The following is a 19,749-nucleotide window of genomic DNA, read 5'->3' as shown; positions in this document are numbered from 1 at the left end:
TTGCTATGAGGTCCCCAAGGGCTGCGTGAGTCCAAAACCCGCGTTTTATTCGTCCGCATGATCACTACTTTAGGAATCCGGGGGTCATCACGGCAGTCAATATCGAAATTTTGACACGATGGCAGGACGAATGATATTGCAAGGTAATGGAAGAGAAGATGATGAATTCCTGGTAAAATCTTAATTCACAAAAGCACATTTTCTGATTGTCTTGAAAAGCAATCGATTGTCAACAGACGAAAGACCAAAAATGTTTGAATAATGAAATAGATTAATTGATATAATTTAAGTCATTAAAATTGGTTTGAATGCCACATCTGGGATGACATATCCAGGGACGTGATGAGTAATTCTTTAATTCAGCATTCAATGACTATCAAACCGCTCGTTTGAACTTCGTAAAAACGATGTCAGACCTGGCATCAAGACCTGAAAATATAAATGCCCTGGAGGTTGCTGGTGTTCTGGATCTCTTGGAGCCCCTTCTCTCTGACAAAAAAGCATCAGTCCAGCAATATGCAGTAGTAGCCCTGGGTAGACTAGTCAATTTCAATGGTCGATTGGCTGAGGAGGTGATGCACCGGAATATGATAGCAGAATTAATAAAAAGGGTCGATAAACAAAATGTACGAACTCCAATGTAAGCATTACAAAAATCAACTATGCAAACTGGGGGATATTTTTCCATGGATTCATTGCAGAAATTCATGAAGAAAGGGATTATGTTTGTTCTTCGAGCGATTTCGAAACACTCGGTAGGAATGGCAAAGGCAGTTGTGGACTCCGGGGGGTTGGGGACCATTATTGTTTGTCTGGATGACTTTGATGCTGGGGTGAAGGAGGCAGCTGCATGGGCAACTGGATATATTGCTCGGCATGACAAAAATCTGGCTGAAACGGTGACTGATGCTGGTAATATTTATTTGGTGATGATTTTGGAATCATTAAATCGATAACGTAACGTAACGTAACGTCTGGATTCCCTAGAGAATTCCACAGAATTTTTAAAGACTCCTATGGAACTTCTCCAGAACTGACTAGATTTTTTTATTGAATTTCTTCACGTCTGTGGCAAAGATCACTTACTACGTGCATCAATTTATCAGGGGCTATTCCACTGCTGGTCCTCTGCCTTCAGGAGTCTGACCTCTGTCTGAAACAGATCAGTGCATCTGCCCTCTGCGACATCAGCAAGCACTCGCAGACACTTGCTCAATCAGTTGCTGAGGCAGGGGCTCTGTCGTTCCTCGCTAGATCAATTCAAAATTCAGATGCGAAAGTGAAGAGACAAGTGCTCCACGCACTCGCTAATGTCGCAAAACATTCAACTGATCTCGCTGAGGCTGTTGTGGAGACAGACATTTTCCCACAGGTTCTGGTAGAGTTGGGACACAGCGACGAGAATGTCGGAAGAGCAGCTGCTATTCTTGTGCGAGAGATCATCAAACACAGTCAAGAAGTAATTTATATTGTCGTTGATCTGAAATTTCCACAAAAAATATTGCCACGTGCCTGAGAGTCCGAGATATTCATCAGAAATGAACGACAGAAGGACTAATTTTTATTTTCAATTTTAATATGAATTTTTCAAATCTCTTTTTCTTCCCTGTGAAGCTCTCTCAACTGGTCGTAAATACCGGTGGCATAGATGCCCTAATTCAGTTCATAAAAACTACAAAATCCACGACAAGACTCCCTGGGATCATCGCCCTGGGCTTCATCGCCGGTCACTCGGCCCAGAGCGCTATCATGATCATAAGTTCGAATGGAGTATTTCCGTTATCGTCCATCCTCAATGAAGAGAACGACAGCCATACGATCTCCACTGCAATCTGGGCACTGGGCCAGATAGGAAAACACAGTCAGGAGCATGCCCAGGCGGTTGCTGCAGCGAACATCTTCCCGAAACTCCTTCAGGTAGTGACGAGGGGGATAAAATTAAATATCAAGCGTTACAAAAGAGTTTTTAGAAACTATTTTTCTACTACTTACGAAGGAGAAACAAATGTTTATTAATAATGCATGACTTTTCAATTAATTCATGGAGAATTAATGAATTCGTCGGAAGTATTCGACGAAGAATTACATTTTTAATTATCGTCCTCTAGCTCTACAGATGCAACGACAGTTCCGAGGATTTAAAACTCAAGATAAAATTCACACTGAAGAATATTTTGAATCAGTGCTCGGATATAGAGGTCCTGGAGCCTTTCCTGCTGGTGACACATCCAGAAATCCTTAAATATACCCTGGAACAGCTGAGTAAGGTAAGGGATAATGATTTTCTGGGGGAAAATATGAAGGGAATCAATCGAAAACCACATTCATCAGAGAATTCTGTTGAAATTCCATTCAGTCTTTGGATTAACTGGAAATTGATTGGTTTTTTCCGGTTAGATAACAAATATATCATATATAATTGTATTAAGCAACACATATGTACGAAATCGACAGAATTCCCCGTGTGTCCAATTAAATTCCTCCATAAACATTAAATATCTGTTCGCAAGAGCTTTATTCTTCATTTTTGCACAATTCGCTTGTAAATGAAGGAAGAGTTAGTGAACAAAAAAAATTGTACAAACAGACAATATGTGAATAGCAAATATTTATATAATTTCTATAAGTACCACAATTTGTCGAAATTTTCGCGTTAAGAAATTAAATTTCTGTCACAAAGATTTCGTCGTAAAATTGTTTTGTCTACAATTTTTTATGGCAAAATTTATCTCGTTCAATCGTGAGTATTTTTTTATTTCCTCCACATAACTGTTTACGGTACAATCGAGTGATTTATCGTGATACAGACGCAGACTGTATGCTCAGTAAACGAACGTAACATCATTGGTGTCTGGTTCAAATGATTTTTCTTTGCAAAAGTGAAATTCACTCCTGATTATGACGCTTAGAACGCCGATATAAATCGAAAAGTTTTTCAGTCTCAAATTGTATTTTTTTTTATCAAAATGAAAAACCTTGGGATCGCAGTAATCGAGATTGTAAATTACTAAGCGTAAAAGTCTTTTGGTTTCATCGTACAGTTTATTTTTAAGATCTTGTCTTATTTTTTATCCCATTTATGTTACGATCGACGTAGACATTGTTTTCATGATTGTACAACGGCGAGGGTACAGTAGAGACGTCTATTTCAACAAATCGGATGAGGCGGTCACGTGAGTTTCGATTACTCGGTGTTGACTTCAATAGCGCAGCGATAAAACGGTTCAAACTCATAATTTTTTGTCAACTATTCAGATTTTTATAATAAATCCATTTCACGTCTAAAAAAATCTCACCGAGGGTTTAAACAATTTAAATTATTAAGCAACAAGTGTTGAGGGAAATAATGATAATCCTGTAATAATTTTTTCGCCGTTTTATCCCTTCGCTACTGATTAGACATTAATTAAGACACCACAAAGTATCGATCAGAGGGATGACGCACCAGGAGAAATATCCAATAAATATGTCGGAATTCTCCCCCAGAATAATGAAAAAGCCACGTAATTTTTATTGACTACTTCTCTTGGCACGATAAACACGAGGAAATATTCAGTGACTAAACATCTCAGTTATTTTCATTACAAAAGGTAATACATTCTCGACAAAATGACGATTCACGAGTGAATAAAAAAGCCCCAACGAAATTCTGCATTTATTTACCATCGAAATATCGATGATTCATAACTCCTATTGAATTCTAAACTATCACAATAAAATTTCCACTACTGGCAGTAGACAGAGATTGACAAAAAGATGGAATGAATGACTGCAGTAGAGTTCCCTTACTTTTACCGAATCGAGACGTGCACTGCTTCTTCCTTCCATTATTCGCTAGAAACTCTTAGAAGAGAAGTACTCCATTAAGGGAGCTACAGGGAAAAATTGGGAAAAATAAGGGATCAGAGAACTAAGGGAACTCTACTGCAATGAGAAAAATACAGTAGTCGTGATATTTTTATGGAAAAACAGATAAGGCATTGCGTTTGATCCAGTTACGAGTCATTATTTTTTTTCTCATTAATATACAGTATCTAATAAATTTCACAAGCTCGATAGAAGTTGGAAATATTACGATAAATCTGCATGATAACTTGGTGTTCTCATAGGCATTTGTATCATTACTTTCAATATAGTGTCTTTAAAAATCATATAAAATCCATCCAGTCTGTCTCAATAGAACGGCTGAGACATTGAATTCTGCTCGAATCTCATAACGATCATTGCCAGTATTCGGCTCAGAGCTTGAACTTTGTTCAAATTTTTCTGGAAAAGTTGAGAGATCAATTAAAATGAAAATCTGAAAGTACTTTAATGTTACTGAATCTACGTAAAATTTACTGATGAACTTCAAACAATTGTTTTGTAGAATTATCTACTATTATTTCCCATAATAATGGCGGGTATTCAGTGGTGAAGTGACGAGAGCTCTTGTTTCAATCAAAACAATTTATGATTCTCAATTAAATTAACACAATTACGCTAGAAAATTCGAAATTCAATTTTGCAATTGATCAAAGTATTAGTTGTTCTACCGCGATTAATAAAATAACAAAAAATAAATTTTACTTACTGGTCAATAAATTTTATGTATAAAAAGAATTTAAAACTTTTAATTTATGATTATTATAAAATTAAAAAATTTCTCCAATAAACTTCTAATGAAATAAATTTACTTCTTCATTACGATCTTGCCTACCTCGCCCCCAGCGTTTCATCAATTGAAAATAGTAGATTTTTAGGTAAATTTAATATTCTTAATTCAATCTTTCACATTTAACGACATGAACGACAGAATTAGCCCACTTCACCCCCAAATATCTCAACCTATTCATCCGCTTCGTCATTAGCCTTGATACTAGCATAATTATTAACATTTCTATTCACCCTTAACATCTTGAGGAAACTCCCCAGTACCAAAATGGTTTTTCTGTGTCTCCTGAATATCCCCGAGTAGAGTGCCTCCCTGACATCCCTCCGGTCACTGACATCAGAGTCAATGCTCGATACAGAGACCACCGAGGGCTTAGCAGACACTGGATTATGATGGAACTGTCCATTTGTGTCACCAGAATTCACAATAACCCTCTGCTGATTGATCATGTTGGTATTATTATAAATGCACCTCAAGACAACGAAAAAAATATCCAACGTCTCTACTCAATCCTCCAACATCCCTTCAACATTTGTTTTCTCCACTACTCGCCTTGTGCTACTGATTTTTATTTTCCTGAGTACGAATTCGCCAAGTGAAATTTTTTGAACGATAATTGTGACGTGTGATAAGGCAGTTTGTCTGATGGCGAATGATTTAACTCAGAGATCACCGAGTTTGTCCCGGAGATTTATGATTTGACGTAATCAGGACTGTTTTTCATTATGTTAGAGTCGATTTATAATCGTTCTTTCGGGGGCTTTTGCTCGAGATAAATGATTATTTTTTTATGACGTCAACCGCTTCGTGATGATTGATCGATAAATGGCTTCTCTTGCTGATTCAATCTCCAAGATTGAGATGACAGTGAAACGATGCTGGTGATTCTCCTCTCGTCGAGGTGGACAGGGTCAATCATCCATCTAAAACTGAAGATATACTTCTGTTATCGATGGACTTGATATTACCCATTCATTCTGACTTCTCAGGACTGTCATTATATTTTTATCAAGATGACTATCATTGGCATAAGTCATAATAATAATGTACTTGATTATTTAAACACGGAAATTTTATTTTTTAGGCGTAAATTTAATAATCCTCGTTCATTGGAGCGAGTGATATTTTTCTTCTGAATTAATTTTCTATCGTGAATCGATACGCAATTGCTGGAGAAATGAAACGAACTTGCCTCACTGTGAATTATTAAAAGTAATTTATGCTAGTCACGAATGTTTGTTTTCCTGTGACGTCAGACGAAACGAGGAAAAGAGGATTAGCGGAAGTGATAAAGAGAAATTAAATTTACTTAAAGGGCGTTTCGTGTTTGAGATAAGATAGCCCGGGTGCCGTGGGTATGTAGCCATTTAATATTTTCGATTTGGGTGTGAAGCTACTTCAGAGGCTATTATCAGTAATTAGCGCAAGAATTCCGTAGGCAGGGGGTGAAACGTAGAAACTGGAAGGAATTTTTACGTTTTCACAGCTAGGCACACAATCAAAAAAAGAATAAAAAGAATTTTCTTACAGAATTAATTATCTCGATAAAAAAAGGTTTTTGCAAAAAATGTTATGAGACCTTTTTTGTCGCTCTCGAAATTTTCAACAAAAAATTTCTTGTCACATTTTCTCGTACATCCCCTCGTGATCGAGATAATTGAATTCCAGACGGGTGTGAAAAATCAACTCTTCCATTTATGCTTCACCACTTGCAGAGCTTCGCGGATGAGAGGTTTTACGATAAATAGGAACAATCACACTTCGCACATGTTAACTGACCTCATCATTTGAGCGAGTAGCACCAGAGACTGAAATTTTCTCGGTGCTCGGGCAGAAAATTCAGTGACATTGCGTCGATAGAATTTCTCAAATGAAGATTAATATTTCTGTTGTGACGGGAGAATGAGAGAATTTATGGTGCAGCTTTATTGGCACCTCCTTCGGTATTGCACAGCTGTCAATTGCCACCAACAAGACTGTATCGACTCTGACTCAACAATATTAATGGCACTGAAATGCTTGTCTGTATAGGTCAGGTTTCAGGAAGCCTTAGTCTTAGACGCAACGCTGTTACACATTAACCGGTGTATCTAAGTACTTGATATGCGGTGTCTTCTTCAGTACCTTAATTACCTTCGTTTTTCATATTTACAGATATCCAAGTATTCAACCTTTGTCAGACTTTTTAGTTTCTAACTACATGAATAATCATTATTTACACAAAAACTAGAAATCTCCAATCTCTTTTCAAGGGTAAAACGAGCCCTTTAAGGTATCAATTAATCAATTAAATAAACTGTAGTTGAAGAGGTCCCTAAAAAATTAAAAAAAGCCAACTTAGGAAAATTGAACCCAACCAAAAATGAAATGAAACAGCCCTGTGTCCCCGAATTACACAAAAATGAAAAAAAATCTCAAAATCATTTTGAAATCATTTGAAAATTATTTCCAGATTCTCCCGCAAGACCCCAAGGCCCGGAGACAATTTGTCTCCATGGGGGGTCTCCGGAAGATCCAGGAGATTCAGCTGGACCCAGGTTCGACCCTCTCCCAGTACCAAACCATCATAACCTCCTGCTTCCCCGACGAGATTGTCAGGTATCAGCCCCAAAATCCGAAAATATTAATTTCTCCCACCTGTTGAATCCTCGAATCATTTCCATTGCCCCTCGTCACTCGAGCATTTCTCACACGCGTCATCATTATCACGTCATCCTGCACACGTATCCACTCCAATTAGTCCAATCACTTCATCACAACAACAACAGTTCGCGACTATCACTGGGTACTTCGAGACAATCAAATCCATTCTACTCCTGTGCCTTCCAAATTCACCGAAAAAAATAGTCATTTAAAAATGTGTCTCACAGGTGCACATCGTTAATCCCGATGACACGAGGCTGTGGAGCACTAACACTCGATCCAACACTTGGCACAAACATCATGATATACATAAAAATTGTTGTAGAATCACTTGCAATCTCTTGTTTTGCCCTGACGATGTTATTTTCGAGTGAATTTATTGTTTGTTTTGCTCGACGTGGGATTTAACATCGTTGCAGGCGCCATGTTTCAAGACAGCTGATGCATATGCGTCAGCTGGGACATGTGGACGGCGGGGGAGGGGGACGATGTGATCTGATTCGATCGATCAATATGTCTGTTGGTCAACTGGCCTTTTCAGAAATGTTCCGTGGATTTTTAAGGTTCGAATGAACGTAATTTTATATTCAAGGTATTTCTCCCCTGGATACCCCGAGACGATTTTGGCGATTGTTGACACATACAAACCAAAAATACCACCGAATATTGGGGACACTAATCGCCTGAGGTCGTCGGAAAAATCCATCGGTTCTATGATGTCACTGAACAGTGTTAGTGAAAAATATTAAATAAAAATTGTTGATAAAATAAAAGGAAATTGACACAAATGAAGAATTATTGGAGACCGTAATTCATATTAAAAAAACTAGTTCGAAAAAACTAGGGAAAATGGCGACGTTGACAGGGAAAAATGGCGGTTATCGATCGCCATTTTCCCTAGAACGTGTCAAACACTTATCGTGACGAAGTTTAGACGAGAAAAACCATTCGCACGTGCGTTTCCATCAGTTTTTATTTGGAAAAACCAAAGGATTCAAGGATTCAATCATCATGGCACTGAGCCCAGCTACTAAGCAGAAAATTGCAGTCGTCCTGGAGGTGACGAAAACTGTTTTCCACTGGGGATTCATGCCCACCGTTCTCTATTTAGGTTAGTTCATGTTTTTTTTCAATTAAAAATCACCGATGCTCGGATATTTTTACTTGATTGACTTTCAATTCTCCTGGAATAATTTTTAGGGTTCAAAAAAGGAGCTGATCCTGGACTACCACCATTGACACTCATGAAGTGAGTACATATTTTTTTTAATCAAAAGGATTCTGGGATTTTGTTCCTCAATGATTCGCTATAATTGTATCTCACTCTATTTTCAGTTTATTATGGATGTGAAGCACTTCTCGAAAGTGGAACTTTCGTCATCATCACTCCAGATTTTTTTAACCCTCATTTCTAGAGTAATTAGCTTCTGTTAAACTGTAAAGAATAAATTTCATGTAAATAATGCCTGGAGCTGAAGATTTACTGATTTAAAACTGAAAAACACAATTATTGATTAACAAAATTCTGTATTTATTTGCATATTCGGGGTAAAAAGACAATTTATCAATTAATTAGGCTATTAACCTAAACATTTGTTCGATCTGTCTCCACTTTACTCATCGGGTAAGCTCACGATTTTACGAGTTGTAATCGCATTAATAATGTCTTGTTCTCAAACTCTCATCAATAAATTTAAATTAATCTCTATATTTTACACAGTTAATAATACAATAGTATCATCACCTCGATTTATCTAATTTATTTAATTGTCCCTACCCTAACGGACGTCCCAGGTATTTATCAAATAAGTTATATAATTTGCAAACAAAAACAATCTCACATGGAAGTTTTTGAGTGTAAATAATTATTCAATTATTCAATAATAATTAATTGTATCAACAGCATTAAAATTCGCAGAGTCTAGCTTTTGGATCAATAAACAATCCAAAAAATAGAAATGAAACTAATTGATTGAGATTCAATATTGCTTTGTAAACAGCTACTAATTTACCCCTCGTGTCAAATAATCTCTGAAATAAATCAACAGAAAATTTATATCGACGTCAAATATATATTTGTTCATAGTCTAATATAGTCTGACATTCCCAGCGAAATTCCTGCTGGTTTTGACCAATAGTCCACCAAATAATTTCCTCAAACCAAAAACAAAATCTTCAATCCGAAAAACACATAAGTAATTGTCTTGCGGCAGAATTTTCTGAAAAAAAAAATTACACAACCCCATTGCACTTCTCTCAATTTCAATAGAAAAATCAATTGCCTACAAATTGTACGACCAAGTGCCCTTCCCTGACTGGATGTACCTCATCTCTTTGCCCCCCTCCCTCGTCGGTATGCAGTCCTCACTGTTGACCCTTCTAACCTCCTTGCCGCCAAAATCCCCCCAATTCTCGGACAGACTTAGTTCCCTTCTCCTAATTCCACCCTTTACTTCCCTGTTAGGTCCCATGAGCCCTTCGATCCTCCCTCCCAGTGGCTCCCTGGCCTCGAAATACCTCGGGCTGGGGTCAATCGAGACATTCTTACTCCCCCTGCCCCTGCCTGCACCACTCAAACCCCGAAAAATCCCAGAGGAACTCCTCTGAAGATCGCAAGAGCCCTCAGATGGTATCAATGTGTCCAAAGAGTCTGAAAATTGTGGACTTGGTGATCTGGCATGAATTTTTCCGGAATTCGGAGGTGAATATCTCTCTGTACACCTGAAAGAGAGAAATTCAAAAAAATTATTCGAAATCGGAAGTTCCTTCGAAAAATCAATTTCCAGATTGCAAAGTATAATCTTAACAAATGAAATATTCACATTTTTCTAATGCGAACTATTTTTAATGAGACGATAATTTAACTCCTATCACCTGAACTGATCGATTCGGTAGCGAAAGCGAGATAAATCGACTTGTCTCTTGACAGATCTAGAGAATATTTTCTAATTTTCCAGTTTTCAAAAGAGAGAACAGAGAAAGGTTCTAATAAAAAAAAAATGTCTCCCAGTCCAAAAGTCCTCAATCCTTACATTTTCCTGGTTGAAAAGATGTCCGCCGATCCCCCGATGCCGTGGGGACGGCGTCAGATGCATCATTCCTCCAGCTCGTCCATTCTATTTCTCACCGCCATCTCCACTACCTCGAGGGAGGGGTAATCCAGCTCCTTAACGAGGCATAGAACCGCCGAGAGAATATTTGAATTTCTCGTAACAGGTCTTCGGTGATAGTGATATCGGCATTTTTCCTTGTCGGTGTGTCTCACCCATCCTGGCGTTTCTCTGCTCTCCTCCCTCTCGAGATTCTGATGGGACGAGTACTGTCGTCGAGCTGACGAGGGCTGGGAGGGGGCCAGGGGGTGCGGTACATTGGGATCATCGTCGTAGTCGTAGCTCGATGATCTCCTCTCGTCCACATACTCCACTGTTGGATAATTCGATCGGGGGGAGGTGAGAGCTTGGCCACCTCGAGAGGGGGCCTCCTGGGACAAGGGGTACTCATAACGGCGATCTTCGTAGTCACCGTTCTGACGAGTTAACGCTAGTCTATCGTCGTACTCCTGAAGGGCCAAGGGTCATTCATGAGATTTATTACAAATTGGTCATCAATTTCATGAAAACTAATTAGCCAATTCATTTGTTTCCTTCTGAGAAATTTTGATGATGAACGAAAAAGAATTTTAGTGTCTGGAGATGAAAAAAGAACTGTAAAGAGCTTTTGGGATTATCTTCCAAGACAATAAAAATAAAAAAATAAAAAAGCAATTTGTGTCTGTGATTCTCATCTCCATAGCATAAAAAGCCGGAAACATGAGCGATAACAACGAACAATAGTTGGATTCTCATGCTCCAGTTCTTACTATAAAGATTGTAATTTTCATCACGTAACGACATTTTTTCAGGTATAAAATTCTATATTTCACCAGTGAAATAGATACTCCATTGAAATTAATATGCATCCCATGTTGTGATTAAATTATTAATGAGAATGAGTAATGGAAAAAATTATTCACACCTTCGTGGGTGATTCAAGGCCAATGAGATAAATTTCAATGAGATGAATCTGAATCGTCAGTAGGTGGATTCTGATCAGGGCAAAATCATAGGGAATTAATTGATTAGTTGATGATTTAAGGAATTAATACCTTCCCAAGCTCAATAGTGTTAGTTGGCAAATTCTCCCCATTCCTGGAGTCCATCCTCAGTCCCTCATCACGAGTTGATGCCTTTGTTTGGCCATTCTGAGTCTGTTAGTGACAGTTAATAATTGAAATGTTTGTGATAATTTCGGATAATTTCATGAGATTTATTTTATGATTATTATGTAGTTTAGAAATAATTTTAATTTTTGAATAATAACTGACACAGTGACTGACTAGAAATTTCATGAGAGTGATAATTGTCGTCATGTTTACCTCATAATTATAATGATTATTTTGCGAGTACTGATTTGGAGATGATGCATTATAATTAGCATTCCTCCTATCGGTGTATTCATCGTGTCCCTGTGTATCCTCGTAACTTCTCTGTCGAATAATCATGAAAAAAAATATTAATAAAGCAGATGAAGCAAAAAATTCTTTTTATCATCTGAAAGTTGAGAAAACATTCTCACTTGATCACTGGACGAACTGTATCTTCTGTTGGGTTCGGTCTCAGCTTCCTCAATGAACTCAGCTGATTCCTGATTATTTTTGTTAATAACACACGAACGTTGTTAAATAATAATATTAGATATCTATATCATATATTAATTGAATTACACGATTAATTGAATTAATGCGGAATAAATGGAAAACGTGATAGAATTTATGAAGAAAATGTCATGCCAGTAACTTTGAGTGTCAAAAAAATTGTCAATTACCTCTGGACTTGTTGGCGCCGTTCGCGGGGGCGATGCGTCCATCTCTAGAGGATGAACCAGAATTTTTCCCCTGGATAAGGCCGTATTCAACTCCTCAGAAGTTACAAATTTATCATCTAGCTTCTCTAGATTTGGCAGGGCCCTTACGACTGCCATACGGTAACTTAACGAAGTCATAAATAAGGGGAATTAATAGATAATTAATTTGATTATGATATGACTAATTATCATCAAATAATTATAATAAATTATACAAGTTAACTCAAGGAGATATTTGATAATATGTATGGGAAAAAAATCATCCTCACCCCTCTCTCTCTGCGCACGGATTCTCCCCCAGCCATAGATTCCTTAAATTTGGTAAATTTTGAAGATAACATATCTCGTTCAAATCAGTTATATTATTTTTCCTGACGAACAGATCCTTCAAATTCAAGCAGTACTGAAAATCCGCCAGACTGCTGATATTATTGACACTGCAATAATTAACATAAAGAAATCTATGTAATGACTATTTAAACAGGTTTCCTCAATTAATCGTCAGAATATTTCTCCTTCGGGGATATAAATGCTTGAATTTACAGAGCGAATCCAAAGTGAAAGTCATCATTCCTCGATTTGTTGTGAATTAAACTTAAAATTGAAGTAGAAAGTCAAATAAGCTGATTCAACTGCAGTAGCCTCCCACAATAATCGAAATTGTTTAATCAAATTCATTGCCCAAGAAAAATCAGCGAAAGTAATTGCTTTATCGTAACAAAAAGTTCATCAAATAAGAAAATTATTCAGTTAATGATGAATGTTTCCATTTTCACGAAGAAAGACTTTGGAGTAAACAATTAGTAATTGTTGTTAATCAAGAATCTTCAGGATTTTTTATTGCAGCTTTAACGAAGAGATGAGGCGAGGGAAATTGTGTGGAATTGAATTCTTGTCTGCACACAATGTCCCGTGAGTTCCCACGTGGGCGGAACAACTTCTTGGGCCATGAAGAAAAAAAAAGGAATTGTGTAGGCCGATGCGACCATGGAAATATTTCACAGTGAACACTACCATTCTGGGCATTCGCAGTGATTTTAAAAATTTGTTTTAGGCTTTCGTAACTCACCTGAGAGACAGCACCTCCACTTTTTTCAATTCTCGGAGGATACTGACGTCAGTCAATTCTGAGCCCCTGTTGACAATAATTAATGTCATTAAAAAAAATGAAGTCCCTGCTTACCCCGAAATATTATTGTAAAATTGTTTCGGATAGGGCCCACATAAACATCAATTCCCCTTCACAGGGTGAACAAAAAAAATCATAAAAACATACAATAAAAATAACAACGAACAAATTCTTTTCGTAAAATTACTCATGTTTCTTTCAAGACATGAAAGGCATGCAGAATAACTGAATAAAATTCCTCCATACAAAACTGTAAATAAATAATTCATGAAAAAAACAATCTCACCATCTCACCATGGTGGAATTCCTCCATCCATGATTTAAGACAATGGATTGAATTTTCTTTTCATCTTTTTGAACTGTTCAAATATTTTTTATTGGTAAAACGTCTTTCAGCAGCTGAAAATCTCTGACGTTCAATAAAAAAAATTGGAACAAGTTCAAGGAATTGTTTGTCTCTTTAAACGAATGAAAGGCATTCTCCAAAAATTCCACAACAACTGGGTACGATACCCTCGAATAAAACTGTAAATAGTTGATGGAAACATGTACTCACCAGCAATTGAGTTTTTTCACAGCCGTAAGATCGGAAATTCGTGACCTAGCCACAACCATTTCCTCTGTTAGCCTCACCATGGTGTTACGTATTTAATTTGTCATGAATAAAACTGAGAACAACAACAATTCCACTCACACTCACAATTTATTTCTACAAGGAGCACAAAATTGACGTTTTTCACTGGTTTTCGTAGGATTGAGGTTATTAATTTATCCAAGTGAGGCTAAACGTTGATTCTGCGGTAGAAAAGGCTAACACATTTTTTTGGAAGAATCAATAGTGATTTTTATTTCATTTATTGCGTGAGAATTAAACATTAAAATTTGAGAAAAGTTTTGACAACAATCTGTGCGCCATGATGGCTCGCCGTGGACTGCCATCACCATATTTTTTTTCACAAGGATGGAGTATGATAACCTAGAACTAGGGCCCCTAGCCCCCCTAGATATTGTTCCCTGAGAAGGGGTTGTGCGCGGGAGTTTTAATTTTAATTAATTTGGCGTATGGTTTCCAAAAAATGAAGATAAAAGGACAGACATTTTCTTATTATGTTTATTCGATGAAAATTATAAAAAAGAATCACAAATTGACAGAAAATTACGTCACAATTCCGTTGATGTCAGGATTAACTCATTAAATGGGATTTTATTAGCGCATGAATTATAATTTCTCTTGAATTATTCACCTGCGAAGATTGAAAATTGATCTGCAATTTTTCTTGGACACAGCAACCAATTTCAACCTGTCAGAATGTCCTGATGAATATCTCAAATACTCCCTGGGATTCCTCCCTGATGGGAATTAAAAATACAGATGCCATAGACACTTTCATTCTCCTGCTGAGCAATATTCCAAGTTTATTATTGTCAATGCCACTGAATGGGTAACTTCAAAATGAGAAACTTACTCCCTGAGAATGTCAGCATTTTGTAAAGTAAAAAATTATGCATCTGTGTGTTCATGGTGGGTGTCATTAGGCGATTCATCATGCGATCGTGGATGCATCTGTGCTATTTCGTTACCACGATTGCGATTGTGAATGGCAACATAATCTTTACGTATTGTATATGATTCAACATTGATTGCACCTGATGTATATTCAGTGTATAATATTTCCTTTCATTTGTAAGCCTTCTTCAAGACCGTCATTGCAGAGTATGACTTAATTATTATCTGTAGAAGAATATAATGATATAGAAGTCATACAAATATTTATAGATATTTCTTGCCCACACAAATACGAATCCCTGTTACAGGGGATTCCCATGACCAATGGGGGTAGAGTCACGATCTAACACTCAACAAGTGGTGGTAGAATATAAAATTCTTCGATCTCATGAATCTAAATCATCCAGATCTCTTGAAATTCTAAAAAAATGAGCAGTTGCCAAAAATAGGGAGAAAATTTTTAATATAAAAAAAACCTCAAATCTAAAGCAAAAATCCTTAGAGGGAAAAAGGGAATTGCGTTAATTATGCGTAATTTGTTGGGCAATAGATGGTAGGGTGCTTTAATAAAATTTCTCAAAGTCGCCTGACTTCTGGGCCGCAATATACCACTGGAAGATGATGAAAATCCTTAATGACTCACGTTCTTGTACGTAATAACCGAGAGATCGAAGAGGCCGACAGCGCTGACCACCATAGGATTTTCCACGAGTGAAGAGAATACCTTGACGTTCGTTCGAAATGAACGATTCCCTCGATACCAGCATGACTGGTACAGTGATGTGCTGGTCTTATCACTCTCCTCGATGATGCAGTCACCACTCCAGCAGAAGGCGAATAATTGACACAGGAGGCTCTCGAAGAAAACGGTGATGAAAATCGCTTTTGGTGGCTTACTCAAGTCGATTGTTTTTGCCTGATGAGCACATCCACAGGGGAATATCGATTATTAATCAATCGCAAGTAATGGGAAGATGAGTCTCTTACCACGAACACGTGGAAGCCGATGAGGGACATCATTGTAAGGCTGGAAATTAATTGGGGCAGGAGAATGCTGCCAAAAACACTTTGCAACGTCTTTACAATCCTGAAAAGATATCCAGGGAATCCACAAAGGAAAAACGATACATATTGACAATATAAATCCGGGTGATCCAGGAGGTACATACACCTCGTAAGAATCGTGGATCACCAGGATTTTGTGTCATTAGATAGACTCACTGGAATATCTGCTGATAATGTTGAATGCACTTGATCAGCTCCTCATTAGGATCGAGACTCTCAGTCTTGATATTTATTTCGCAGCAGTCGAACTGGATTACATCGGCATCTGGTGTGTCCTCTCCATACCTCACTGCGCGGTCGTTGGCACAATTTTTCAGACGATGGTTGAGAATATTCAATTGCGCGGAGGTCTGGATCATCAGACTCAAGAAGAGGCTGTCATGGGCCAGAATGGTGTACGTGAATGCAGACCATGTGATGAAGTCAAGGGTGAGAACGATCCAAAAATTGTGACCTCTGGCTATTCTCTTCAACGGTGTGTCGCTGAAAATCACCGAAGGGTTTTCTTTCGCCATTTTGAGGGACATTGGGATGACTCACCTGATCGGTAGAGCATCAATTGACCAACCGTTTTCCACCAATGAAGAGTAGAAGAAAAATACGTTGTAGAGGGTGACGATGATCGCCCATATGAACGTAAATTTTTTAGTCGTTTTTATTGCACCTGTTACACACCTATTTCGATGAGTTGCTGGAATAATTGGTGGTAAATCCAGGATTATACAATAAAATGTTCGAATTTGAGGGCTCATTTCTTTCTATAAGATACTTCGAGAGGTCAAGAGGGCGGACGAACAGAGAACAATTGCATACGTTAATTTCAATGCTCCAGTAATGACCATCAATTAATCGTATAGAAAGGAACGAAGGTGAGACAATGGAAAAATCGTCTACCGATTTCTCGTGTACATGAGATATTCCTCTCCCAATTGAATGTCTCCAAAATGAACACAATATCCGACCGCCTCATGATGAGGTTGATGTTCTTCATGATTGTGCAGAGATATCCAGCAGCAAACGACGAGGACATGGTGCACGCCATGAAGTCCTCCTTCGTCAGCCAAACTCGATGGACACACCCCATCGTCCTCACCACGAATATGACGAATATACTTACGCTGGAGTAGCAGCAGTAATAGAGCCACTTCCTGCTGTCGTCGTCGTGTCGGTTCCACATGCCTTCACAAGTGTAAATATTTTCTTTGTTAAAGGTAATCCTTGATCTCTAATCCCTCAATAGTGAATAGTCCACAGAGAGAATTATTCAGCAAAAATATTCAGTGAGTGACTGTACCAAAATACACGAGCCATTTCAGGTTGAAGTCAGAATAGTATTCATTCAGGGAGAAACGTTTTCTCGTGGTCATGTCTGAAGTCAAGGAAATAAATGTCTTCGTTGACGATGTTGAAGGACTGATTTTTCCCGGAGCAGTTTCGGCTGATGTGACTGATGGTTATCAATGCATTCATGAGGGCGACATAGACCTCGTTAATCATTCAGAAAAATCGATCATTGGATACAATTATCCATCACTTATGCACGAGGAGATAATGGCAGGTGATGCATAATAAAATGTTCGTGGTGTAGTATTAATCATTTCTGGGTATTTCATTGATTAATGATGAAGCCAAAGGGAAGCAGAGAATAGTATGGATCTCCAGGGTGACCACTTGAATATTACACATCGTGACGAATGTAATTGAAGTGCTGAGGGTTTCAATTTTATTTCATCTGGTGCAATGATCCATTACATTATTTTAATCACTATGTAAGAGTATTCTGTACCTTGTAGTAATGAAAATATGAAAGTGTGAAAGAATCAGCAGTTAAATAATGAATATTTTATCGAATATATGATTTATAATTATGTATATATTTTTAATATGGAAAAGTTTTTAATTAAATTGATTAAATTCAGTATTAGTCAGTATTATTTTAAATATTATGAAATAATTATGGGATTAAAAAATTGAGCCCAAAATTCGATAGATCGATGGATCAATGCAGAGTACAGACAGGGATTGCAGGGGCGATTGCTGAGGCCTACGGAGTGGTTTCGATCGCGAAATGTCCTACCGATGGCGCATGACGTCAGCAAACCCCCCTAACAATGTCTGGTATACAGTAACCGTGGACCTTCCTCTGTTCCTCTGCATATGGGCGCAATCTTCAGACATCAACACAACCGAACATAACCTCTGGCGTCATTTTGGTATCACATAAAATAACTTGATTTGTCGACAATAAATTAGTCAGCTTTGTTTCGACGTCCACTCGTGATTAGCAATTATTAACAACATGAAGGTGACAGTGAAAAGTAAGTAATTCGTCATAACACAATCTTCGTAACCTAGAAAATGTAATTTTCAAGTCAAATCCTGGGGTCAATCTGTCGATTTGATTTAGAGATTTAAATTTTCATTATGTATTCTCTTCTTGAAAGACTGGACAGGTGTTGCCACTTGGAGGTGGATAGCCAACGACGACAATTGTGGAATTTGTCGAATGCCTTTTGACGCGAGTTGTCCAGACTGCAAAACTCCCGGTGATGATTGCCCTTTAGGTACGTGTAACACCACCAGCAGATTTTCCAGATCCTAAACTAGTCTCCAGGGGGTAGGAGAATTCCAACTAATAATTAATTTGAATAAATTCACAGTCTGGGGACAGTGTTCCCATTGCTTCCACATTCACTGTATCATGAAGTGGCTGCATTCTCAGCAAACCAGTAGCTTGTGTCCAATGTGTCGTCAGGAGTGGAAATTTAAGGAATAAATGAAGACAGGAACGGAAAAGACCTAACACACTGAAACCTCAAATTTTCAGACATTTACTAGAAAAAGATTCAATTTGACAAGTCAGTCCAAGTAACGTGGACGAGGAGAACGCCATGGACCGAGGGCTGGGATCCTTGGATATTGTCTGAACGATAACCAACGAAGCAGGAAGCGAAGGGAACGGCAGGATTTTTCAATGGACCTCCGAGGCACCCGAACTACCGGCACCATCACCTCCAATTGTAAATAAAAAGCGAATAAACTAAGTATTTTCTTGACGTTATTGACAAAGTCATGCACATTTGCACAAGTTGTTTATTTTATTTTATTAAATCGAGTAAACTGTCTTCGACGAATTCTCAGCTTCCAGCTTCCGAACTCGATCAAAAGGACATCCAAACAAATTTTTAAGCCATTCAATCAATTTAGAACATTGTTATAATTCTCGTGGCACAAACAATTCTTAAAAAAAATTCATTCATGTTTTTATGTCACTCGAGGGTCAAAATTACCTCACGCGAAATTGATTAAAACATCGAGCCTTTTCACTTTGTTCCCCCAATATTTTTCGAATACAGCAGTTGAAAATTCTTGAAACTATGTCGAATGAATATATTGTATCCTGAGTAATATCTTTATTATTATTATCTCAAATTGAAAACCAACGTTACAAGTAGTAATATGATAATGATGTATAGAATATTACTCCAGCTTTTTGTTTTTCAAGGGATAAAAGTGGAAATAGTGAAATAAAAAATTATTTAAATGGTATTTTCCAAGTAACTTCTCTCATTCATCATTACTCTCATCTAAGACTAAGTCTTCACTTTAATATCGAAGAAAAATACCTTGATATTGCCTCGATTACGCGGACAAGGTTCGTTACATCTCCATTGACATTATAAATCGTTTATTAATCATAAATAAGATGAAAAGAGAAAAACTAATTATTTAATTAACCAGGTTTCTTCATTTTGTCATATAATATCAATATACATAGGTTTTTCTCTTGCATTAATACCATTTACACACTTCTCTCATTTATCTCAATTTCTCGCTGTACTTTTTTAT

General features: G+C 37.5%; 5 protein-coding genes across 10 annotated transcripts; 3 read left to right on the top strand and 2 right to left on the bottom strand.

The window, feature by feature from the left end:
• The first annotated feature begins 11 nt into the window (after positions 1-11).
• On the top strand, positions 12-8,046 carry LOC135166874 (sperm-associated antigen 6-like). The gene is made up of 8 exons (XM_064129562.1): positions 12-143; positions 364-626; positions 702-912; positions 1,107-1,459; positions 1,615-1,917; positions 2,109-2,267; positions 7,107-7,252; positions 7,890-8,046. Exons 1-8 carry the CDS (start codon positions 119-121, stop codon positions 8,044-8,046), a joined length of 1,617 nt encoding a protein of 538 aa, XP_063985632.1. The 5' UTR covers positions 12-118.
• A 115-nt stretch (positions 8,047-8,161) lies between these two features.
• On the top strand, positions 8,162-9,005 carry LOC135166880 (mitochondrial import receptor subunit TOM7 homolog). Its single transcript, XM_064129573.1, has 3 exons — positions 8,162-8,408; positions 8,498-8,546; positions 8,633-9,005. Exons 1-3 carry the CDS (start codon positions 8,309-8,311, stop codon positions 8,646-8,648), a joined length of 165 nt encoding a protein of 54 aa, XP_063985643.1. The 5' UTR covers positions 8,162-8,308; the 3' UTR covers positions 8,649-9,005.
• Positions 8,805-14,258, bottom strand: LOC135166876 (cilia- and flagella-associated protein 410). Of its 4 annotated transcripts, XM_064129567.1 has the most exons (9): positions 13,885-14,257; positions 13,269-13,334; positions 12,469-12,636; positions 12,161-12,323; positions 11,912-11,980; positions 11,712-11,822; positions 11,442-11,543; positions 10,330-10,856; positions 8,805-10,018 (listed from the first exon to the last, which is right to left on the bottom strand). In XM_064129567.1, exons 1-8 carry the CDS (start codon positions 13,962-13,964, stop codon positions 10,392-10,394), a joined length of 1,224 nt encoding a protein of 407 aa, XP_063985637.1. In that variant the 5' UTR covers positions 13,965-14,257; the 3' UTR covers positions 8,805-10,018; positions 10,330-10,391. The 4 variants fall into 4 exon arrangements, with proteins under 4 accessions (XP_063985637.1, XP_063985639.1, XP_063985638.1 ...); XM_064129569.1 differs by lacking the exon at positions 11,442-11,543; XM_064129568.1 differs by lacking the exon at positions 11,912-11,980.
• Positions 14,259-14,410: 152 nt separating this feature from the next.
• On the bottom strand, positions 14,411-17,476 carry LOC135166875 (uncharacterized). 3 transcript variants are annotated; one of them, XM_064129563.1, is made up of 8 exons: positions 17,195-17,476; positions 16,795-17,100; positions 16,441-16,591; positions 16,057-16,383; positions 15,823-15,922; positions 15,479-15,751; positions 14,795-15,060; positions 14,411-14,726 (listed from the first exon to the last, which is right to left on the bottom strand). In XM_064129563.1, exons 1-7 carry the CDS (start codon positions 17,265-17,267, stop codon positions 15,007-15,009), a joined length of 1,284 nt encoding a protein of 427 aa, XP_063985633.1. In that variant the 5' UTR covers positions 17,268-17,476; the 3' UTR covers positions 14,411-14,726; positions 14,795-15,006. The 3 variants fall into 3 exon arrangements, with proteins under 3 accessions (XP_063985633.1, XP_063985634.1, XP_063985636.1); XM_064129564.1 differs by having other exon boundaries at positions 14,411-14,723; XM_064129566.1 differs by having other exon boundaries at positions 16,795-17,079.
• Positions 17,477-17,918: 442 nt separating this feature from the next.
• Positions 17,919-19,449, top strand: Lmga (lemming A). Its single transcript, XM_064129572.1, has 3 exons — positions 17,919-18,218; positions 18,345-18,464; positions 18,561-19,449. The coding sequence occupies exons 1-3, from the start codon at positions 18,200-18,202 to the stop codon at positions 18,674-18,676; spliced, it is 255 nt and encodes an 84-aa protein (XP_063985642.1). The 5' UTR covers positions 17,919-18,199; the 3' UTR covers positions 18,677-19,449.
• The last annotated feature ends 300 nt before the right edge of the window (positions 19,450-19,749 follow it).

Source organism: Diachasmimorpha longicaudata, chromosome 10 (assembly GCF_034640455.1).
Source record: "Diachasmimorpha longicaudata isolate KC_UGA_2023 chromosome 10, iyDiaLong2, whole genome shotgun sequence".
NCBI classification, from domain to species: domain Eukaryota; kingdom Metazoa; phylum Arthropoda; class Insecta; order Hymenoptera; family Braconidae; genus Diachasmimorpha; species Diachasmimorpha longicaudata.
The sequence above is the reverse complement of the archived record's forward strand: the minus strand, read 5'-3'. Positions and strand labels throughout refer to the sequence as shown.

What these genes read in the sequence shown, in the direction of transcription:
- LOC135166880 (XM_064129573.1), top strand. Translation starts at nt 8,309, where the DNA reads ATGGCACTGAGCCCAGCTACTAAGCAGAAAATTGCAGTCGTCCTGGAG. An exon ending in GCCCACCGTTCTCTATTTAG is followed by an intron (nt 8,409 to 8,497) that starts GTTAGTTCATGT and finishes AATAATTTTTAG; the next exon opens with GGTTCAAAAAAGGAGCTGAT.
- LOC135166876 (XM_064129567.1), bottom strand. Translation starts at nt 13,964, where the DNA reads ATGGTGAGGCTAACAGAGGAAATGGTTGTGGCTAGGTCACGAATTTCC. An exon ending in CCGTGCGCAGAGAGAGAGGG is followed by an intron (nt 12,324 to 12,468) that starts GTGAGGATGATT and finishes GACTTCGTTAAG; the next exon opens with TTACCGTATGGCAGTCGTAA. An exon ending in ACACTATTGAGCTTGGGAAG is followed by an intron (nt 10,857 to 11,441) that starts GTATTAATTCCT and finishes TTGGCCCTTCAG; the next exon opens with GAGTACGACGATAGACTAGC.
- LOC135166875 (XM_064129563.1), bottom strand. Translation starts at nt 17,267, where the DNA reads ATGACCACGAGAAAACGTTTCTCCCTGAATGAATACTATTCTGACTTC. An exon ending in CTCATGTACACGAGAAATCG is followed by an intron (nt 16,592 to 16,794) that starts GTAGACGATTTT and finishes CAATTATTCCAG; the next exon opens with CAACTCATCGAAATAGGTGT. An exon ending in TCGGCTTCCACGTGTTCGTG is followed by an intron (nt 15,752 to 15,822) that starts GTAAGAGACTCA and finishes TGTGCTCATCAG; the next exon opens with GCAAAAACAATCGACTTGAG.
- Lmga (XM_064129572.1), top strand. An exon ending in CGGTGATGATTGCCCTTTAG is followed by an intron (nt 18,465 to 18,560) that starts GTACGTGTAACA and finishes ATAAATTCACAG; the next exon opens with TCTGGGGACAGTGTTCCCAT.
- LOC135166874 (XM_064129562.1), top strand. Translation starts at nt 119, where the DNA reads ATGGCAGGACGAATGATATTGCAAG. An exon ending in AGGACGAATGATATTGCAAG is followed by an intron (nt 144 to 363) that starts GTAATGGAAGAG and finishes TCTTTAATTCAG; the next exon opens with CATTCAATGACTATCAAACC. An exon ending in CCCTGGAACAGCTGAGTAAG is followed by an intron (nt 2,268 to 7,106) that starts GTAAGGGATAAT and finishes AATTATTTCCAG; the next exon opens with ATTCTCCCGCAAGACCCCAA.